General features: G+C 42.9%; 1 protein-coding gene across 1 annotated transcript in view; it reads right to left on the bottom strand.

The window, feature by feature from the left end:
• Nucleotides 1-7,168: 7,168 nt before the first annotated feature.
• The window catches only part of ZNF461 (zinc finger protein 461), a 61,765-nt gene continuing 46,732 nt past the window's right edge, over nt 7,169-22,201 (bottom strand). Inside the window, exons 6-7 of the mRNA XM_033225926.1 lie at nt 13,164-13,232; nt 7,169-8,784 (exon numbers count right to left, since the gene is read on the bottom strand). Coding sequence (XP_033081817.1) covers nt 7,394-8,784; nt 13,164-13,232 — 1,460 coding nt within the window. The 3' untranslated portion in view covers nt 7,169-7,393. The remainder of the gene's footprint in view (nt 8,785-13,163; nt 13,233-22,201) is intronic.

Raw genomic sequence — 22,201 nt, 5'->3', positions numbered from 1 at the left:
CCCTCACTTCCTAACCTCTAGTAACCATCATTCTACTCTGACCTCCATGAGATCAACTCTTTTAGCTCCCACTTATGCATGAGAACACGCCAAGTTTGTCTTTCTGTTCCTGGCTTATTTCCCTTAACATAATTAACCTCCACTTCCACCCATGTTGCTGCACATGGTAGTATTTCATTCTGTTTATGGCTGAATAGTATTCTATTGTGTATAAATCCATTATGCGTTGATGGAGACTTAGGTTGATTCCATATTTTGGCCGTTGTTAATAGTGCTGCGGTAAACATGGGTGTGCAGATAGCTCTTAGATGTACTGATTTCCTTCATTCTGGATATGTACCCCACAGTGAGATTTCTGGATTATGTGGATTATCTGTTTAGTTTCTTGAGAAAACTCTATAATTTTTTCTTTTTCTTTTTTTTTTTTTTTGAGATGGAGTCTCGCTCTGTCGCCCAGGCTAGAGTGCAGTGGCCGGATCTCAGCTCACTGCAAGCTCCACCTCCTGGGTTCACGCCATTCTCCTGCCTCAGCCTCCCGAGTAGCTGGGACTACAGGCGCCCACCACCTCGCCCGGCTAGTTTTTTGTATTTTTTAGTAGAGACGGGGTTTCACCGTGTTAGCCAGGATGGTCTCGATCTCCTGACCTCGTGATCCGCCCGTCTCGGCCTCCCAAAGTGCTGGGATTACAGGCTTGAGCCACCGCGCCCGGCCAAAAAACTCTATAATTTTTTCTATAGTGGTTATACTAATTTGCATTCCCACCAGCAGTGTACTAAAGTGTTTCCCTCTCTCTGCCCTCACCAAGATCTGTTATTGTTTGTCTTTTTTATAATGATCATTTTAAAATTTCTATTCATTTTTTTGAGAAAGAGTCTTGCTCTGTTGCCCAAGCTGGAGTGCAATGGTGCAATCTCGGCTCACCGCAGCCTCTGCCTCCTGGGTTCAAGTGATTCTCCTGCCTCAGCCTCCTGAGTAGCTGGGATTACAGGTGCGTGCCACCACGCCAGGCTAATTTTTGTATTTTTAGTAGAGAGGGGGTTTCACCATGTTGGCCAGGCTGGTCTCTAACTCCTGACCTCAGGTGATCACCCGTTCTGGCCTCCCAAAGTGCTGGGATTACAGGCATGGGCCACCACGCCCGGCCTTAGTTTTTGAGATGGAGTTTCGCTCTTTCACCCGGGCTAGAGTGAAATGGCACGATCTCAGCTCACTGCAACCTCCGCCCTCTGGGTTCAAGCAATTCTCCTGCCTCAGCCTCCTGAGTAGCTGAGATTATAGGGACCTGCCACCACACCTGGATAATTTTTGTATTTTTAGTAGAGATGGGGTTTCACCATGTTGGTGAAATTTGCATGAGATTTAGAAGGTGGAAGTGAAGCAGTGCCACTATTCTTGGAAGGTTTTCATGGATGAGCAAATGGCTACATGTGGCATGTTCTTCTCATGGCCAATAGCAAAAACCAAGTCATAACATGAAAGCACATGTAAAGTTCTGTTGGGGACCAGCCTCAACACCACCCATAGGGTATCCGAAGTCCAGTGGCGACAAAGGAATGAGAAAAGACAGGTTAAGAGTTCATAAAGGTGGGAGCCAGAGGACCAGAGCAAATCAGAGGCTGCAAAGGCACCAAGCTCTGGTCTCCACACTATTTATTGAGTATAGTCACTTAGATCTAAGAAGCAGATGTTCGGGGTGAAACAGTGAAAGGGGGGCAATGGCAGTTTAGGTATATTTCCTTTGTGCTGAAGCAGCATAAACTGAACTACTGATTTATTCTTTTACTTATCAGAGAGCAACTGTGGGGAGTGGGCCTAACTAGGAGCCGCATATCTGGCCACATTCCAATGCTTCAAAGGAGTGTCTTTCTCCTTGAGCACAGTGTTTATAGATAAGAGAGCAGGTCACGCTCTGGTCATGGGAACGTGATGGCAATTAGGAGGCTTTCCTCCTCAGAGGCCTCTTGTGGCTTTCCACAACTTATTGTCCCATATTTTTATGGCCAGTTTATACAGGCACCCCACAAGTCCTTTTCCCAACAGTTCTACCAAAAATGACATCCACCCACATTCTATTGGCTAAATCCAATAAATTGCATGTTAGAATGCATGTTGACATTACCCATTGGTTGTGTTTTGACAATTTTCATCCACATCAAATAAGAATAAATATACCTTATTGGCCAGGCATGGTAGCTCACACCTGTAATCCCAGCATTTTGGGAGGCCAAGGCAGGTGGATCACCTGAGGTCAGCAGTTCGAGACCAGCCTGGCTGACATAGTGAAACCCCGTCTCTACTAAAAATACAAAAAATTAGCCAGGCATGGTGGTGTGCACCTGTAATCCCAGGTACTCGGGAGGCTGAGGCAGGAGAATGGCTTGAACCCAGGAAGCAGAGTTTGCAGTGAGCCACGATCGTGCCACGGCACTCTAGCCTGGGCAACAGAGCAAGACTCCATCTCTAAAGAAAAAACAAAGCAAAAGAAGGAATATACCATGTTTCTTGTTGATTTCCACATGGAATGGGTTAATGCATGTGTGTATCTAATTTCTGTCATTAATATTTTGTCTTTTTTTTTTTTTTGGAGATGGAGTCTCACTCTGTCGCCCAGGCTGGAGTGCAGTGGTGCGATCTCGGCTTACTGTTACTGCAAGCTCCACCTCTCGGGTTCACGCCATTCTCCTGCCTCAGCTTCCTGAGTAGCTGGGACTACAGGCACCCGCCACCATACCTGGCTAATTTTTTATATTTTTTATTTTTTAGTTTTTTGAAAGGGAGTTTCGCTCTTTTTGCCCAGGCTAGAGTGCAATGGCACGATCTCGGCTCACCACAACCTCCACCTAAGTAGCTGGGATTACAGGCATGTACCACCATGCCTGGCTAATTTTGTATTTTTCTTTAGTAGAGACGGGGTTTCTCCATGTTGGTCAGGCTGGTCTTGAACTCCCAACCTCAGGTGATCCACCCGCCTCGGCCTCCTAAAGTGCTGGGATTACAGGAGTGAGCCACCGTGCCTGGCCAATTTTTTATGTTTTTAGTAGAGACAGGGTTTCACCGTGTTAGCCAGGATGATCTCGATCTGCTGACCTCATGATCCACCCACCTTGGCCTCCCAAAGTGCTGGGATTACAGGCGTGAGCCACTGCACCTAGGCAATATTTTATCTTGTTAAGAACAGATCATTGGCTGGGTGTGGTGGCTCACGCCTGTAATCCCAGCACTTTGGGAGGCTGAGGTGGGTGGATCATTTGAGGTCACGAGTTCGAGACCAGCCTGGGCAACATAGTGAAACCCTGTCTCTACTAAAAATATAAAAAGTAGCCAGGCATGGTGGCGGGTGCCTGTAATCCCAGCTACTCGGGAGGCTAAGGCAGAATTGCTTGAACCCAGGAGATGGAGGTTGTAGTGAGCTGACATGGTGCCACTGCACTCCAGCCTTGGTGACAGAGTGAGACTCCATCTCAAAAAAAAAAGAAAAAAAATCATTATTTTAATGTATATAAATGAGAAAGTATAAACATAAAAAAATCTAAATTAGTCAAGTAACCACAAATGAGGCTGCAGTGAGCTATAATTGTGCCACTGCACTCCAGCCTGGGCAACAAAGCAAGACCCTGTCTCAAAAAAGAAAAAAGTAGCCTATGAATGTCTCATTTTTTAAAATAAAAGACAACCTAATCACTAGTCATTCAGAATAGCACTGGGAAACATAATAAAGTCCCCTGTTCTATATTACAGTACATTGATAACTCAGATTCACATATTTGAAACAATCTTTCCTAAACTTCAAAAAATCAAGGTTTTTATTTTGAAACAATTTTAGAGTATATGCAACTGCAATAATAATACAAAAAGATCCCATGTACCCTTGACCAAGTTTTCCCCGATACTAATTATCTTGAAAAACTATACATCAGAAGCATGATGTTGACATTGAATCAAGACACAGAACATTTCCATTACCACAGGATTCCTCATGTTGCAATTTTTTTTTTTTTTTTTAGATGGAGTCTCGCTCTGTCACCCGGACTGGAGTGCAGTGGCACCATCTCAGCTGACTGCAAGCTCTGCCTCCCGGGTTCACGCCATTCTCCTGCCTCAGCCTCCCGAGTAGCTGGGACTACAGGTGCCTGCCACTGCGCCTGGCTAATTTTTTGTATTTTTTTTATTAGAGACAGGGTTTCACTGTGTTAGCCAGGATGGTCTCGATCTCCTGACCTCATGATCTGTCCGCCTCAGCCTCCCTGGATTTTTGACTATAATGACACTTGCCAGACATTTCATCCAGAGGCAGGAAAAAATACCATCTCACAGAGAAGGGCTGCAAAAGACAATTATGGGAGAATAGTTTTTTTTTGAAAATACAAAATTTTACTCTGGAATAGGTTAAAGACCTAACTGTGTAAGGTAGAACTACAAAGTCAATAGAAAAAAATGTAGAATAATTTCTTCGTGACCTTAGAAAAGAAAAATGTTTCTTTTTTTCTTTTATGTTTTGAGACAGAGTTTTGCTCTTGTTGTTCAGGCTGGAGCACGATCTTGGCTCACTACAACCTCCATCTCCCAGGTTCAAGAAATTCTTCTGACTCAACCTCCTGAGTAGCGGGACTATAGGCGCCTGCCACCACGCCCGGCTAATTTTTTTTTTGTATTTTTTGTAGAGACAGGGTTTCACCATGTTAGCCAGGATGGTGTCAATCTCCTGACCTCGTGATCTGCCTGCCTCAGCCTCCCAAAGTACTGGGATTACAGGCGTGAGCCACTGCACCCGGCCTCATATTGCATTTTTATAGCCACATCCACATCCCCCTTGACCTCACTCCCTCCTTAACCCCTGTAAATCACAAAAGGAGACTAAATTTCATGAACTTATTGACTGAATGAAACAAATTTTGGATTGCATAGCGTGATACAAAATATGTAATGTTAAAAAATGTACACACAAGGAATTCTGTTCTTGACAGTAGTTTTGGACAAATAAGCAAAAGACCTTCTAAAAAGACAGTAAGAAAAGTTCAACATATAATTCAGAGGATATAATTCAGAAGGAAGAAGTGGGCAGAGAATGAGGGAAAGGAATATTATAAGTGGAAATAGTTGAGAATTTTTGAGAATCAATGAAGGATGTGAATTCTTGGATTCAGGAAGTAAAAAATCTCTGAAATATAAATATACATAAATCCACCCTACAATACAGTATTAATGAAGTCATTGGTTTCTTTTTGTCCAAAGGATTTAAAAATTTTACCTGGAATATTCTTGGAATACAAAAGAAAGTCGTAGCAGTGACTGACCCTAGAAAGCATGGACTGAGATACCCAACCCAAACTAGCCCACTCTCCCACAGGCCAAAATCCAGGCTTTCTTTTTTTTTTTTTTTTTTTTTTTTTTTTTTTTTTTTGTTGAGACGGAGTTTCGCTCTGTCGCCCAGGCTGGAGTGCAGTGGCCGGATCTCAGCTCACTGCAAGCTCCGCCTCCCGGGTTTACGCCATTCTCCTGCCTCAGCCTCCCTAGTAGCTGGGACTACAGGCGCCCGCCACCTCGCCCGGCTAGTTTTCTGTATTTTTTAGTAGAGACGGGGTTTCACCGTGTTAGCCAGGGTGGTCTCGATCTCCTGACCTCGTGATCCGCCCGTCTCGGCCTCCCAAAGTGCTGGGATTACAGGCTTGAGCCACCGCGCCCGGCCAATCCAGGCTTTCTTAGAAAGGGCAGAGACATGGTTCAGAATGGCAGAGTTGTAGGAGTAGCCTAGAAGTCAATCTCTTGGTAGACGGCAAAAGCCATCTTTAGAGAGATGCCACTACCTCTTATTACTTGCTGTGTAGCCACCCAAGTGCGTGTTAGAGGCTGGTCCTGCTGGGTGTCACACACTACAGGAGCCAAGGGCTACTGCTGCAAGCGCTACAGGAGCCTGACAAGAGTGAAACAAAACTAAGAAGAGAAAAAACCCTCCTCCTCTAGTGTCCTCCCCACACTCTACTGGCAGAAATTAACATCATGCCAGGTGACAAAGGAGAAATGTTCACAGAACCCAGTTCCAATACTGCAGAGCAGGCAATGAAGGATTCGGAGCCAAGAGGCAGTAAATTGATAGTTAGCACAAAGTTTTTAAATTCCTGGAATATATTAAAAAATGAAGTGGGCTGGGCAAAGTGGGTTACGCCTGTAATCCAAGCACTTTGGGAAGCTGAGGTGGGTGGATCACCTGAGGTCAAGAGTTCAAGACCAGCCTGGTCAACATGGTAAAAAACTGTCTCTACCAAAAATACAAAAAGTAGCGGGGCATGGTTGCGCACGCCTGTTGTCCCAGCTACTCAGGAAGCTGAGGCAGGAGAATTTTGAAACTTGGAGGTGGAGGTTGCAGTGAGCCAAGATTGTGCCACTGGATTCCAGCCTGGGCGTGTCTCAAAAAAAAAAAAAAAAAAAAAAAAAAAAAAAAAAATAAAGTGGGCCAAATGTGAACTTACGGATGAGAATGTGCAATAAATCACGTATTATGAATAACCTACTTTTGTCCAAAAATTCATGAAATTTACATGAAATATTCCTGTTAGAATAAAAAGAAACTGCTAGCAGTTGTTGCACCTGTGGAGAGAAGGTGAGTGGCTACAGAACTGGATGTTAGGGGAGAATTAATTTTCACATTTTTGGTAATTTTTGAATTTTATAATGTATGCTTCTATTAAACAAAAAATGTAGAAGGTTTTAAAAAACAAATGTCATGCCAAAATACATAACGCCAGATACTCTTTAATCCCACTGTTGGGAATCTGCACAACAGAAAGAAAAGAAGGTAAAACTAGAGTTCCAGGTGAACATTAGAAACAACTTGAATGTCTGTAGTAGGTAATGGCTCAAAATACAGACCCATTCCATTCTAGAAATATTCTGAACCTTACAAAGAATGGGTTACATCTTTATGTACTGACCTAGAAAAGTATTCATGATTATTGTGAAAAGGACAAGATGCTGTCAAATGTCCATATAGGGGGTAAAAGCTCCTCCAAACACATGGAACAAACACTTTCTGTGTACAGGCTGTTTGAGCATAAAGGAAGAAGAAATACACATACTGGTTATCGCAGAGATTTGTGGGATGAGAGGAAATGGTTTTCATTTTATTTATGCTATATTTCACTGGTTTCAGTGAAACGTAATTTTAGAAAATTTATTGTCAATAAAAAAAAATTTATTCTCAATAACGGTTAATACAATAACTCAGAAACAGCATTAAAATGAGAGCAAAATTTACACTTTAATTAGTTTTCCATTTTCTCACTTAAAAACATTTGATTTTCAAGAATTAAATAAATCAATACTAATGAAACATGGTGGCTTACCAACATTTTCCTTAAATAAAACAAAGACAATGTATATTTCCATCAACAAATTTCATGCTAGACTAGGATGGGGAGGGAGAAGAGGAAACCTGACTGGCTTCTCACCAGTAGGAAGAGTCTGACGTAAGTTAAGTTGTAATCCATGATTAAACGCCTTCCCACATTGATAAGGTTTCTTTCCAGAATGAATTCTCTGATGGTGTGAGAAGCTTGAATGATAGCTAAAGGCTTTCCCACATTCCTTACATTCATAGGGTTTCTCACCAGTATGAATTCTTTGATGTTGAATAAGGTGTGAATGAAGTCTAAAGGCCTTACCACATATCACGCATTCATGAGGTTTCTCACCAGTATGAATTCTCTGATGTCTTTTGAGGTGTGAACACTGTCTAAAAGTCTTCCCACATTCTTTACACTCATAGGGTTTCTCACCAGTATGAATCCTCTGATGTAGGGTTAGTTGTAAGCCATCACAAAACGCCTTCCCACATTCATGACATTCATAAGGTTTCTTGCCAGAATGAATTTTCTGATGGTGCGAGAAGCTTGAGTGATAGCTAAAGGCCTTCCCACATTCCTGACATTCATAGGGTTTCTCACCAGTATGAATTCTCTGATGTATAGTAAGATGTGAGCGATGCCTAAAAGTCTTTCCACATTCTTTACATTCATAAGGTTTCTCACCAGTATGGAGTCGCAGATGTTCAGTAAGTTGAAAGCCACGAATAAAAGCTTTCCCACATTGCTTACATTCATAGGGTTTTTCACCAGTATGAAGTCTCTGATGTTGAGTAAGCTGTGATCGCTGTCTAAAGGCCTTCCCACATTCTTTACATTCATAAGGTTTCTCACCAGTGTGAATTCTTTGATGTAGAGTAAGTTCTGAACCATAATTAAAGGCCTTCCCACATTCGTTACATTCATAGCGTTTTTCACCATTATGAATTCTTAGATGTTGTTTAAGTTGTGAGCAATGAACAAAGGCCTTCCAACATTCTTTACACTCATTGCATTTGTCACCATTTTGAATTGTCTGTTGTTTAAAAAGGCATGGTGTATTAACAATTTCTGTGCATCCTTTATATTCGGAAAGTTCTTTAGAATGAGTTCTTTTGTGGTGACTAAAATATAAATGGTAACTGAAGATTTTTCTACACTTTTTACATTCAGAGATTTTCTCTCTATCATAAAATTCTTGAGTGAGTAAAGTATGTTGGCTAAAAATGGGCATGTTTTCATGGTTAATCATAAGTTGTCTAAAATAACCCTTCTCTTGTCCCTGATGTTGCTCAAAATGACAATTGCCTTCCCAGATATCTCTGAAAATTGATCTCTCAGGACTATGGCTTTTAAATTCTTCCATGTTAACCCACTGGAATAATTCTGTTTCATAAATATCACTTTTTGGAGGTAACTTCTGGGGCTCATCTCTGGATGCCAAGTCTGAAAGATAAGAAATACATTTTAACTCCTGATTTTGTAGTATAAGAGAAATAAAATATCTATGGTAGCAATGAGAGATAACTGCAAATAATTCACATAAGAAATAAAAGGCTTGGAGAACTCTTATGTGGGTAAAGGAGCACAGGGAAATGAGAGCACTCAAATGAAGGAGTTAATTAGGGAAATAAGTCAGTTCAATGGTGCTGAAATTTTGATCCGCCTCTGAATTACCTTGAGAGTTTGTTGCAATTATGGATGTTTAGGAAACATTCTAAATCAACTCAATCAGAATTTAAGAGAGTTGGTCTTAGAATGAGGTCAACTGAGTCCGAGTCCATATGTTTAACACTATCAGGCCAAAGGTTTATGTGGCAGATTGTTAGCTGTTGCCAAATATCTATTTTCCTTTTTTTAAAATATCAATGGGGGCCGCGCGCGGTGGCTCAAGCCTGTAATCCCAGCACTTTGGGAGGCCGAGACAGGCGGATCACAAGGTCAGGAGATCGAGACCATCCTGGCTAATACGGTGAAACCCCGTCTCTACTAAAGAATACAAAAAACTAGCCGGGCGACGAGGCGGGCGCCTGTAGTCCCAGCTACTTGGGAGGCGGAGGCAGGAGAATGGCGTGAACCTGGGAGGCGGAGCTTGCAGTGAGCTGAGATCCGGCCACCGCACTCCAGCCCAGGCGACAGAGCCAGACTCCGTCTCAAAAAAAAAAAAAAAAAAAAAAAAAAAAAAAAAAAAAAATCAATGGAACCCACGGCTTTTTATTTGAGAAAAAAGCCGCCAATATAAACTCTGCATTTCCCAAGCTCCTTTACAGCTGGGAATGCCATGCAACTTGGGTTCTGCCTAAAGAAATACAGAAATATTATGTAATACCATCTGAGTTCTTTCCTTAAGAGTCAGGTGGCCCAAGCCCTATATTGCTTGTTTTCCCTCTTCCTCAACAAAGCTGATGGCAATATTGATTTGCTGTCATGTCTGTCAAATAATGGTTTTGCAGAGTAGGTACCTTTCCAGCTTGGATTTTAATGCAAGAGAAAATTAGATTTCTATGCCTGGGTTATAGACATTGTATCAAAAAAAAAAGAAAATTAATTTAAACATCTATATCGTTTCAATCACTATTGTTCTGGGTCTCTGTCACAAGCAGCTTAATCTACATATATACAAATACAGCTTCCCACGGAAATTTTATTTTTATTTTTTTTTTTGAGACGGAGTTTCGCTCTGCCACCTAGGCTGGAGTGCAGTGACTGGATCTCAGCTCACTGCAAGCTCTGCCTCCCGGGTTCACGCCACTCTCCTGCCTCAGCCTCCCGAGTAGCTGGGACTACAAGTGCCCGCCACGTCGCCCGGCTAGTTTTTTGTATTTTTAGTAGAGACGGGGTTTCAGCATGTTAGCCAGGATGGTCTTGATCTCCTGACCTTGTGATCCGCCCGTCTCGGCCTCCCAAAGTGCTGGGATTACAGGCTTGAGCCACTGCGCCCGGCCCCCACGGAAATTTTAAAACTTCAGCACCTTGTCATAAGAATACAAGTCTTCTGCTAATCAATATAATCTCATTTTGAGTCCAATTCCTTTTTATTCATTAGGTTATAATGAAATTAATCTGTCAACAACTAGGACATGCCAAAGCCTTTCCTATGTTAGAGTTTCATAGCCTCTTCCATGAGCTAAGTATCTTTTTGCCTAGATTTTTTGTAAAGCGGGCTTCATTTCATCCAAGTCTCAGAGTAAAAGTCACTTCCTCAAAAGTGTATTCCCGATAATATTACCTAATGGAGTCCTTCCTGAAGTACTACTGGAATTACATATTCATTTATTTTCATCTTTTTAATATTTGGCCAGTCATGGTGGCTTATACCTGTAATCCCAGAACTTTGGAAGGCCTAGGCAGGTAGATCACTTGAGGTCTGGCATTCGAGACCAGCCTGGCCAACATGATGAAACCCTGTCTCTACTAAAAATACAAAAATTAGCCAGGCGTGGTGGTGCGCTCCTGTAATCCCAGTTACTTGGGAGGCTGATGCAAGAGAATTCCTTGAACCGGGAGGTGGAGGTTGCAGTGAGCCAAGATCATGCCACTGCACTCTAACCTGGGCAACAGAGTGAGACTCTGTCTCAAATATATATATATATATATATATGTGTGTGTGTGTGTGTGTGTGTGTGTGTATTTTTTTTAACCCACAAAGCTACTCAAGGATAGAGAAATCACTATAAAACCAACCTTTACAATATAATAAGTATTCAATAATCAGTTGCTGAATAAATGAATTAAATTATTAAGGAAAAGGAATTAAGATGAAGAGAAACAATACAAAGATAACAGTTGACAATCATAATCATTTAATGCCCTTAAATTTGTATTAACTACTGAACATCTCTCCATGTTTCTATTCACTCCTACATCTACTGCACTGATTTTATATATAAACACATACATAAATAAACCATGTACTTGACTATCTATAACAAGCCACTCCAACTGAGTGGCTTAAAACAGTAAGCCATTTATTATTACTATTACTACTGCTGTTGTAATTATTAGTGAAGACTAAGTCATGCTCTGTCACCCACGTGAGAGTGGGTACAGTGGTGCAATCACAGCTCATGCAGGCCCGACCTCCTGAGCTCAAGAAATCCTCCTACCTCACTCAGCTTTTGGAGAAGCTATAGGGGTGTGCCACTATGCCCTGCTAATTTTTAAATCTTTTTTTTTGTAGAGAAAATATCTCACTTTATTGCCCAGGCCGGTCTTGAACCCCTGGTTTCAAGTGATTCTCCTACCTCAGCCTCTCGAAGTGCTGAGATTATAGGCACGAGCCACCACACCAGACCCATTTATCATTATCTTTCAGTCCTGAGGATTAACTGAGCTCAACTAGGCATTCCTTACTTGGTGTTTCTCCAGTGACAGTCACACATTGGTCAGGCTGGATCATTCCAATAGCTTCCTCACTCACATGTCTGGTACCAGACCTGAGGAAATATGTAAAGCTTGGGACTGTAACATCTATGATGCCTGAGGCTTTCTATCCTTACGTGGTCTCTCTACATGGTGTGCCCAGCATAGCTGTTTCAAGGTAACAGATGCCCTCTTACCTGCAACTCAAGACTCCAAAAGCATATGGGAAATGCAGGGAGGGAGGGAGGGTATGTGAGCATATGCTAGGCACAAGCTGTCTACTTTTATGACCTAGCCTCAGAAATCACAAAGTAGTTCTATTTGTTGGAAACAAGTCACTTAGGGCTGTCCCATTTTCAAAGCAGGAAGTTAGACTCCATTTTTTTTTTTGGTGGGGGGGTTCGAGGACTGTCACAGAAATGGCAGACATGGTGTGTGTATGTTTTTTTTTTTGGTGGGGGAGGGGCACAAAGTCTTGTTCTGTAGCCCAGGCTGGAGTGCAATGGCGCGATCTCGGCTCACTGCAACCTCTGCCTCCTGGGTTCAAGCGATTCTCCTGCCTTAGCTTCCCAAGTAGTTGGGATTACAGGTGCCCACCACCATGCCCAGCTAATTCTTGTATTTTTAGTTGAGACAGGGTTTCACGATGCTGGCCAGGCTGGTCTTGAACTCCCGACCTCAGGTGATCCACCCGCCTTGGCTTCCCAAAGTGCTGGGATTACAGGCATGAGCCACTGTACCCGGCCAGCAGACATGTTTAAAACAACCACTACACTCACACACATACTTATTAGGTACAGATATAAGCACAAACACACACTTTTCTACATCACTTCCTTACAGAAGACATTTTTACTAAGTGAACATACCTGTGAAACCACCACTTAACCAAGAAACAGAACATTACCAGGAACCCAGAGCCCTCAAGGCCCTTCCCGGGCTTACCTTACCCACCAAAGGTAAGCAGTATCCTGCCTTCTTACACCATGCAGTGGTTTTTGTCTATTTCTGAATTTCAAATAAATGGAATGATATAGGATGTACTTTTTTTCTCCAGTACCTTCTGTCCAGTATCATGTGTGAAGTTCATTTGTAATATTACATATAGTAGTAGTTTCTTCATTTTCATTACTATATAGCAGCAGTACGCAATGGGTGGTCCCAGGACCATGGAGGATACCTGAGACCCTATCAGGAAGTCTATAAGGTCAAAGCTATTTTCATACTAATCCTGAGACATTTGTTTTTTTACTTATTCTCTTACCACTGGACAGGGGAGTTTCTGAGAGACTACTAGAAGTGCGATAATGTCACATTCTGAAATCTAACAGAATGCGTGATTATGTGTTTCTGTGTGTTCTAGAAGTTTCTATAGTAGGTTTGGGGAATAAACATGTACTTTCAGAGATTAGCTTTGTTATCAGTACTTCTACTGTGCGCTTAAAAACTGTATTTATTTATACCTGCTTTTATGTCTGTAGCCTCATTATTGTCCAAGAAATTATTGTGAAATCCCCAAGTTTTCCATGTACCTACATGGAAACAAAAGAATACCTCATTTTAGAATAATATTTTATTATACAATGAAAAGATAATATGTATTTTTTTTTTATAGACAGAGTTTTGCTCTTGTTGCCCAAGTTGGAGTGCAATGACACAATCTCGGCTCACTGCAACCTCCGCCTACTGGGTTCAAGCAATTCTCCTGCCTCAGCCTCCCCAGTAGCTGGGATTACAGGCGCGCACCAACACGCCTGGCTAATTTTTTGTATTTTTAGTAGAAATGGGGTTTCACCGGCCGGGCGCGGTGGCTCAAGCCTGTAATCCCAGTACTTTGGGAGGCCGAGGCGGGCGGATCACGAGGTCAGGAGATCGAGACCATCCTGGCTAACCCGGTGAAACCCCATCTCTACTAAAAAAAATACAAAAAACTAGCCGGGCGAGGTGGCGGGCGCCTGTAGTCCCAGCTACTTGGGAGGCTGAGGCAGGAGAATGGCGTAAACCCGGGAGGCGGAGCTTGCAGTGAGCTGAGATCCGGCCACTGCACGTCAGCCCGGGCGACAGAGCGAGACTCCGTCTCAAAAAAAAAAAAAAAAAAAAGAAATGGGGTTTCACCATGTTAGCCAGGCTGGTCTCAAACTCCTGACCTCAGGTGATCCGCCCACCTCAGCCTCCCAGAGTGCTGGGATTACAGGTGTGAGCCACTGCGCCTGGCTGAGAATATGTATTTCTTTTTTTTTTTTTGAGACGGAGTCTGGCTCTGTCGCCGAGGCTGGAGTGCAGTGGCCGGATCTCAGCTCACTGCAAGCTCCGCCTCCCGGGTTTACGCCATTCTCCTGCATCAGCCTCCCGAGTAGTTGGGACTACAGGCGCCCGCCACCTCGCCCAGCTAGTTTTTTGTATTTTTTAGTAGAGACGGAGTTTCACCGTGTTAGCCAGGATGGTCTCGATCTTCTGACCTCGTGATCCGCCCATCTCGGCCTCCCAAAGTGCTGGGATTACAGGCTTGAGCCACCGCGCCTGGCGAGAATATGTATTTCTTATACTTGAAAATGGATGTTGGGTTTTTTTTTGTTTTGTTTTGTTTGAGACAGAGTATGTTTTTTTTGGTGGGACAGGGGCACGGAGTCTTGCTCCGTGCCCCAGGCTGGAGTGCAATGGTGTGATCTTGGCTCACTGCAACTGGAGTGCAAGCTCCACTTCCTGGATTCAAGCAATTCTCCCGCCTCAGCCTCCCAAGTAGCTGGGATTACAGGCGCAAACCACCATATCCGGCTAATTTTTGTATTTTTAGTAGAGATGGGGTTTCACCGTGTTGGCCAGGCTGGTCTTGAACTCCTGACCTCAGGTGATCCCCCCGCCTTGGTCTCCCAAAGTGCTGGGATTACAGGCATAAGCCACCGTGCCTGGCCAGTTTGTTTGTTTGTTTTGAGATGGAGTCTTGCTCTGTCACCCAGGCTGGAGTACAGTGGCACAGTCTCAGCTCACTGCAGCCTCTGCCTCCCAGGTTCAAGCAGTTCTCTGCCTCAACCTCCCAAGTAGCTGGAATTACAGGCACATGCCACCACATTGGCTAATTTTTTTTTTTTTTGTATTTTTAGTAGAGACGGGGTTTCACCATGTTGGTCAGGCTGGTCTCGAACTCCTGGCCTCAAGTGATTTCTCTGCCTCATCCTCCCAAAGTGCTGGAATTAGCGGTGTGAGCTACCATGCCTGGCCAGGTTTCTTTATTTTTTGAGACTACTTTTATTATTGAAATATCTGGCCTGGTGTGGTGGCTCACATCTGTAATCCCAGCACTTTGGGAGGCTGAGATGGGAGGATTACCTGAGTCGAGGAGTTTGAGACCAGCCTGGGCAACATAGCGAGGCCTTGTCTCTACTAAAAAAAATAAAAAGAGAAATATCGGGTGTAGTGGTGTGTACACCACCTGTGGTCCCAGCTACTTGGGAGGCTGAGGTGGGAAGACTGCTTGAGCCTGAGAGGTCCAGGCTGCAGTGAGCTGTGATCACTCCACTGCACTCCAGCATGGGTAACAGAGTGAGACCCCATCTCAACAACAAAAAAGTTCTGTTGTATAACCCTGTGCCCACACTTGACAACACTGCATTGTACACCTAAAAATCTACTAAGAGGGTAGATCTCATGTAAAGTATTTACAACACAAGAAAAATTTTAAAAGTGTTTACATATTTAATAAATACTTTTTTCTATTTCTTAGCACATAGCACCAATGTAAGTAAATATTTATGATAGCATTCATAGTTAAATTTCTCAATATTTGTTTTTGAGGAACACTTTATTATTTTTTGAGAAACACTTTATTTCCCACTTTATTGAGGGAAAATTGACAGTTAAAATTTATATATTTAAAGCATGCAATCTGATGATTTGATATACATTTACATTATGAAATAATCACCACAGTCAGCTAAGTAACATATTCATCACCTTATATAGTTAACTGTTTTTTTTTTTTTTGCTGGTGAGAACATTTAACATGTACCCTCAGCACATTTCAAGTATACAATACAGTACTGCCAACTAGAGTCATAATATATTAGTCAGATCTTCAGAATCCACTCATCTTGCATAACTGAAGCTTTATTTTATCTTTTTTTTTTTTTTTTTTGAGATGGAGTCTCGCTCTGTTGACCAGGCTGGAGCGAACTCAGCTCACTGCAACCTCCGCTGCCCAGGTTCAAGTGATTTTCCTGCCTCAGCCTCTTGAGTAGCTGGGACTACAAGTGTGAGCCACCATGCCCGGTTAATGTTTGTATTTTTAGTAGAGGCAGGGTTTCACTATGTTGGCCAGGCTGGTCTGGAACTCCTGACCTCGTGATCCCGCCTCGGCCTCCCAAAATGCTGGGATTACAGGCGTACGTGCCTGGCCGCATAACTGAAGCTTTATACTTCCTGACCAACATCTCCCCATTTCCCCTACCCATCTCATTATTCTGTTCTCTGCTTCTATGACTTTGACTATTTTTGGTGCTTTCTTTTTTTTTTTTTTTTTTGAGATGGAGTCTCACTCTCACCCAGGCTGGAGTGCAGTGGCATGATCTCAGCTCACTTCAACCTCCACCTCCTGAGTTCAAGTGATTCTCCTGCCTCAGCCTCCTGAGTTGCTGAAACTACAGGCACACCCCACCACACCTGGCTAATTTTTGTATTTTTAGTAGAGATGGGGATTCACCATGTTGGCCAGGCTGGTCTCAAACTCCTGACTTGAAGTGATCTACCCGCCTCGACCTCCCAAAGTGCTGGAATTAACAGGCGTGAGCCACCGCGCCTGGCAAGATTTAGACTATTTTGTTGTTGTTGTTGTTGCTGCTGCTGTTGTTGTTTGAGACGGAGTTTTACTCTTGCTGCCCAGGCTGGAGTGCAATGGTATGATCTCAGCTCACTGCAACTTCCGCCTCCCAGGTTCAAGCGATTCTCCTGCCTCAGCCTCCCGAGTAGCTGGGATTACAGGTGTGCGCCACCACGCCTGGCTAATTTTTTGTATTTTTAGTGGAAACGGGGTTTCACCATGCTGGCCAGGCTGGTCTCAAACTCCTGACCTCAGGTGATCTGCCCACCTCTGCCTCCCAAAGTGCTGGGATTACAGGCATGAGCCGCTACACCAGGCCAAAATTAGACTTTAGGAAAGTTTGTATTGGCCCCTGTGAGCTTGACAGCTTCCAAATACTTAAAGACTTTTCTGATTAGATGAGTGGTATTATTAACAAGTATGATTTTTTGGCTATTTTATAAGAAAATGTGTCAAAGTCTGGAAGATCTGCATAACTAATTGGAGCAATATTTTCCAAATAACTAATGAACCATGTTACAAAACAGGTACCATAGATAAGAGAACCATTCAAAGAACAAGAGAGACTAGTGAGTTTTAATTTAATAGATTAAATTCAGAGTCAGATGTGAGATCCACCTATCTTCTTTTAATCCCAGCATTAAAGAAATATGCAAAAAATGAAAAACATTGCCACTTTTCACACTAAATATTTTTGTTTTGTTTGGAAAACATAACTGATTTATGTTAACATATAGTTCATTATCTTTTTTTTTTTAATTATTTTCTGAGACAGAGTCTCACTCTGTCCCCAGGCTGGAGTGCAGTGGCCGGATCTCAGCTCACTGCAAGCTCCGCCTCCCGGGTTTATGCCATTCTCCTGCCTCAGCCTCCCGAGTAACTGGGACTACAGGCGCCCGCCACCTCGCCCAGCTAGTTTTTTTGTATTTTTTTAGTAGAGACGGGGTTTCACCGGATTAGCCAGGATGGTCTCGATCTCCTGACCTTGTGATCCGCCCGTCTCAGCCTCCCAAAGTGCTGGGATTACAGGCTTGAGCCACCGCGCCCAGCCAGTTCATTATCTTTAAATGAATTAAATGAATATTTCCTTTTTCCTAGATTTAATTTATAATACAGTTAATATTGAAGGATATAATCTACATATGCAAGAGCTCTTGGGGTTCTCAATAATTTTTAAGAGCATAAAGGCATCCTGAGAATAAAAAGTTTGAGACTGATAGCTATATACAGCATTCCATTCTAACACAATTTATTTTTCCATACACCTAATGATGGACATTCTGGTTGCTTCCGATAGTTGACTATTATGATTAGTGCTGCTATGAACATTCTTGTACATTTCTTTTAGTGGAAATAATTACTCTTTTCTATTGGGTATGCACATTGGAGTGAAATTGCTGCATCATAGGATATAAATTTCTTCAGCTGTAGTTGACATTATGCAACGATTTTCTAATTTAGGCCAGGTGTGGTGGTTCATGCTTGTAATCCCAGCACTCTGGGAAGCTGAGACAGGCAAATCACTTGAGGTCAGGAGTTTGAGACCAGCCTGGCCAACATGGTGAAACCTCGTCTCTACTAAAAATACAAAAATTTGCTCAGTGTGGTGGTGGGTGCCTGTAATCCCAGCTGCTTGGGAGGCTGAGGGAGGAGAATCGGTTGAACCCAGGAGGTGGAGGTTGCAGTGAGCTGAGATGTGCCAGTGCACTCCAGCCTAGGTGACAGAGCAAGAATCTGTCTCAAAAAAGCAAAAATAAATAAATAAATAAAATTCTAATTTAAAATTTCATCAGGCTGTCAGAGAGTTCTGATTCTTTACATCCTTATCAACACTTGCTATTGTCAATCTTTTTATGTTTAGTCATCCTGGCATGTGTGTTTACATCGTAGTATAATTTGCAATTTCCATAAGGAAAAATGAGGCTGAGCACTTTTTTATATGTTTATTGGCCAACTGGATATCTTTAATAAACTGCCATCCAGGCCTTTTGTCCATTTTTACTGATTTTTAATGTAAAAGTCATGTAACATAAAACTCACCATTTTAAGCATTTTAATGTACACAATTCAATAAGTTTTAGTACATTCTCAATGATGTGCAACCATCACTATCATCTAATTCCACAACGTTTGCATCACTCCAGAAAGAAACCTAAAACTCACAATCACTTCCCACTTTCCCCTTTCCCCTCTCTGGGCAACTACTAATCTGTTTTAGGTCTCTATGATTTTGCCTCTTCTAGACATTTTATATAAATGGAATCATACAATATGCCACCTTTTGGGTTTTGCTGTTTCCACTCAGCATGTTTTCAAGGTTCAGCCAAGTTGTAGTATTCATTTCTTTTTATGGCTGAATTGTATGGATATACCACATTTTGTTTATCCATTCATCAGTAAATTGGACATGTGGGTGATTTCTGGGTTGTCTTGTCTTTTTTTTTTTTTTTTTTGAGACAGAGTCTCGCTCGGTCACCCAGGCTGGAGTGCAGTGGCGCGATCTCTGCTCACTGCAAGCTCCGCCGCCTCCCGGGTTCACGCCATTCTCCTGCCTCAGCCTCCCGAGAAGCTGGGACTACAGGCGCCCACCACCATGCCCAGCTAATTTTTTTTTTTTGTATTTTTAGTAGAGATGGGGTTTCACCGTGTTTGCCAGGATGGTCTTGATCTCCTGACCTCGTGATCTGCCCGCCTCGGCCTCCCAAAGTGCTGGGATTACAGGCTTGAGCCACTGAGCCCAGCCTGGGTTGTCTTTTCTTAATGATTTATAGAAACTCTTTGTAAGTTCTATATATGACCAAGTTATGCATTACAGATGTCTTCACCCACTCTAGGACTGGCACTGGCACTTTCATTCTCTTAGTAATATATACATATATTACTATATACACATATATGTGTAATATACGTGTGTGTGTATGTGAGTGTGTATATATATATATATATTTTTTTTTTTTTGAGACAGAGTCTTGCTCTGTCACCCAGGCTGGAGTGCAGTGGCACAATCTCAGCTCAGTGCAGTGCAACCTCTGCATCTCAGGTTCAAGTGATTCTCCTGCCTTAGCCTCCTGAGTAGCTGGGATTACAGGTGTGCACCACCACACCTGGTTAATTTATATGTTTTAAGGAACAAAAATTCTTTTTTTTTGAGACGGAGTCTCACTCTGCCACCCAGGCTGGGGTGCAGTGGCACCATCTCGGCTCACTGCAAGCTCCGCCTCCTGGGTTCACGCCATTCTCCTGCCTCAGCCTCCCGAGTAGCTGGGACTACAGGCACCCGCCACCACATCTGGCTAATTTTTTGCATTCTTAGTAGAGACGGGGTTTCACCGTGTTAGCCACGATGGTCTCAATCTCCTGACCTCGTGATCTGCCTGCCTCAGCCTCCCAAAGTGCTGGGATTACAGGCGTGAGCCACCGCGCCCGGCAGGAACAAAAATTCTCAATTTTAAGTAATCCAATCCCAAGGTTACGAAAATATACTCATATTGTCTTCCAGAAATGTAATTTTTTTTTTTTTTTGAGACAGAGTTTTGCTCTTGTTGCCCAGGCTGGAGTGCAGTGGTGCAATCTCAGCTCAATGCAACCTCCACCTTCTGAGTTCAAGCGATTCTCCTGCTTCAGCCTCCCAAGTAGCTGGGATTACAAGCATGCGTCACCACACCTGGCTAATTTTGTATTTTTAATAGAGATGGGGTTTCTCCATGTTGGTCAGGCTGGTCACAAACTCCCGACCTCAGGTGATCTGGCCGCCTCGGCCTCCCAAAGTGCTGGGATTACAGGCGTAAGCCACTGCAGCCGGCTAGAAATTTAACTGTTTTATCTTTCCTATTGAGATCTATAATCCACCTGGATTACATTTTCTGGTGTGAGGTCAGAATCAACCTTTCTATTTTTCCAGATACCCAATTGACTCAGTATCATTACTGAAAAGACCATCCTTTCCTTACCTTTGTCTTAAGTCAAATGACTGTATAAATTAGCCATTTTCTCTGTAGTCCGCTCCCATATATATTTCAACTCCTAGAACTGTATTGAAACAGCTCTAGCTAAGGTCACCAAGAAAATCACCTTGCCAAAATCAGTGTTCAAGCACCCATTCTTACTCTACCTAACTCTTCAGCATCACAACACACCTAATCAATCCCTTTGCTTCCTGTATAACATATTCTCCTGGTTATCTTCTTACCTCTCTGACCACTTTTTTTCAGTTCCCTTTAACACATCCTCCTCCTCTCCCTGACCTCTAAATGTTGGAATGTCTCTGGCCAGCCCTCCTCTCAACCTACACTCTTTCTGTAGGCTTAAATACAACCCTTACACAGCTAGTCTTACAATATACCTCTAGTATTTTTAGAAAAAAAATTGTGGTAAAATAACATATAAAATAGAATTTACCACCTTAACCATTTTAAGTGTATACTTCAGTAGTCGTATGTGTATTCATATTGTTGTGCAACTAATTTTCAGAACTTTTGCATCTTGCAAAACTGAAACTCTATACTGATGAACAACTCTCCATTCCCTCCTAGCCCCAGCTACTGGCAACCACCATTCTGCTTTCTGTTTCTGTGAACCTGACTACTCTAAACACCTCATATAAGTTAAATCATGCAGCATTTTTTTTTGGTGACTGGCTTACTTTACGTGGCATAATGTCCTTAGGGTTCTTCAAAGTTACAGCATGTGTCAGAGAGTCCTTCCTTTTTATTTTTATTTTTATTTTATTTTATTTTATTTTTGAGATGGAGTCTCGCGCTGTCACCCAGGCTGGAGTGCTGTGGCCGGATCTCAGCTCACTGCAAGCTCCGCCTCCCGGGTTCACGCCATTCTCCTGCCTCAGCCTCCCGAGTAGCTGGGACTACAGGCGCCGCCACCTCGCCCGGCTAGTTTTTTGTAGTTTTTAGTAGAGACGGGGTTTCACCGTATTAGTCAGGATGGTCTCGATCTCCTGACCTTGTGATCCGCCCGTCTCGGCCTCCCAAAGTGCTAGGATTACAGGCTTGAGCCACCGCGCCCGGCCTATTTTTATTTTTATTTTATTTTTTTTTTTTTTTGAGACGGAGTCTGGCTCTATCGCCCAGGCTGGAGTGCGGTGGCCGGATCTCAGCTCACTGCAAGCTCCGCCTCCCGGGTTTACGCCATTCTCCTGCCTCCGCCTCCAAGTAGCTGGGATTACAAGCATGCGTCACCACACCTGGCTAATTTTGTATTTTTAATAGAGATGGGGTTTCTCCATGTTGGTCAGGCTGGTCACAAACTCCCGACCTCAGGTGATCTGGCCGCCTCGGCCTCCCAAAGTGCTGGGATTACAGGCGTAAGCCACTGCAGCCGGCTAGAAATTTAACTGTTTTATCTTTCCTATTGAGATCTATAATCCACCTGGATTACATTTTCTGGTGTGAGGTCAGAATCAACCTTTCTATTTTTCCAGATACCCAATTGACTCAGTATCATTTACTGAAAAGACCATCCTTTCCTTACCTTTGTCTTAAGTCAAATGACTGTATAAATTAGCCATTTTCTCTGTAGTCCGCTCCCATATATATTTCAACTCCTAGAACTGTATTGAAACAGCTCTAGCTAAGGTCACCAAGAAAATCACCTTGCCAAAATCAGTGTTCAAGCACCCATTCTTACTCTACCTAACTCTTCAGCATCACAACACACCTAATCAATCCCTTTGCT

This window comes from Trachypithecus francoisi, unplaced genomic scaffold (assembly GCF_009764315.1).
Source record: "Trachypithecus francoisi isolate TF-2019V2 unplaced genomic scaffold, Tfra_2.0 Lachesis_group12, whole genome shotgun sequence".
NCBI lineage: Eukaryota > Metazoa > Chordata > Mammalia > Primates > Cercopithecidae > Trachypithecus > Trachypithecus francoisi.
The sequence above is the reverse complement of the archived record's forward strand: the minus strand, read 5'-3'. Positions and strand labels throughout refer to the sequence as shown.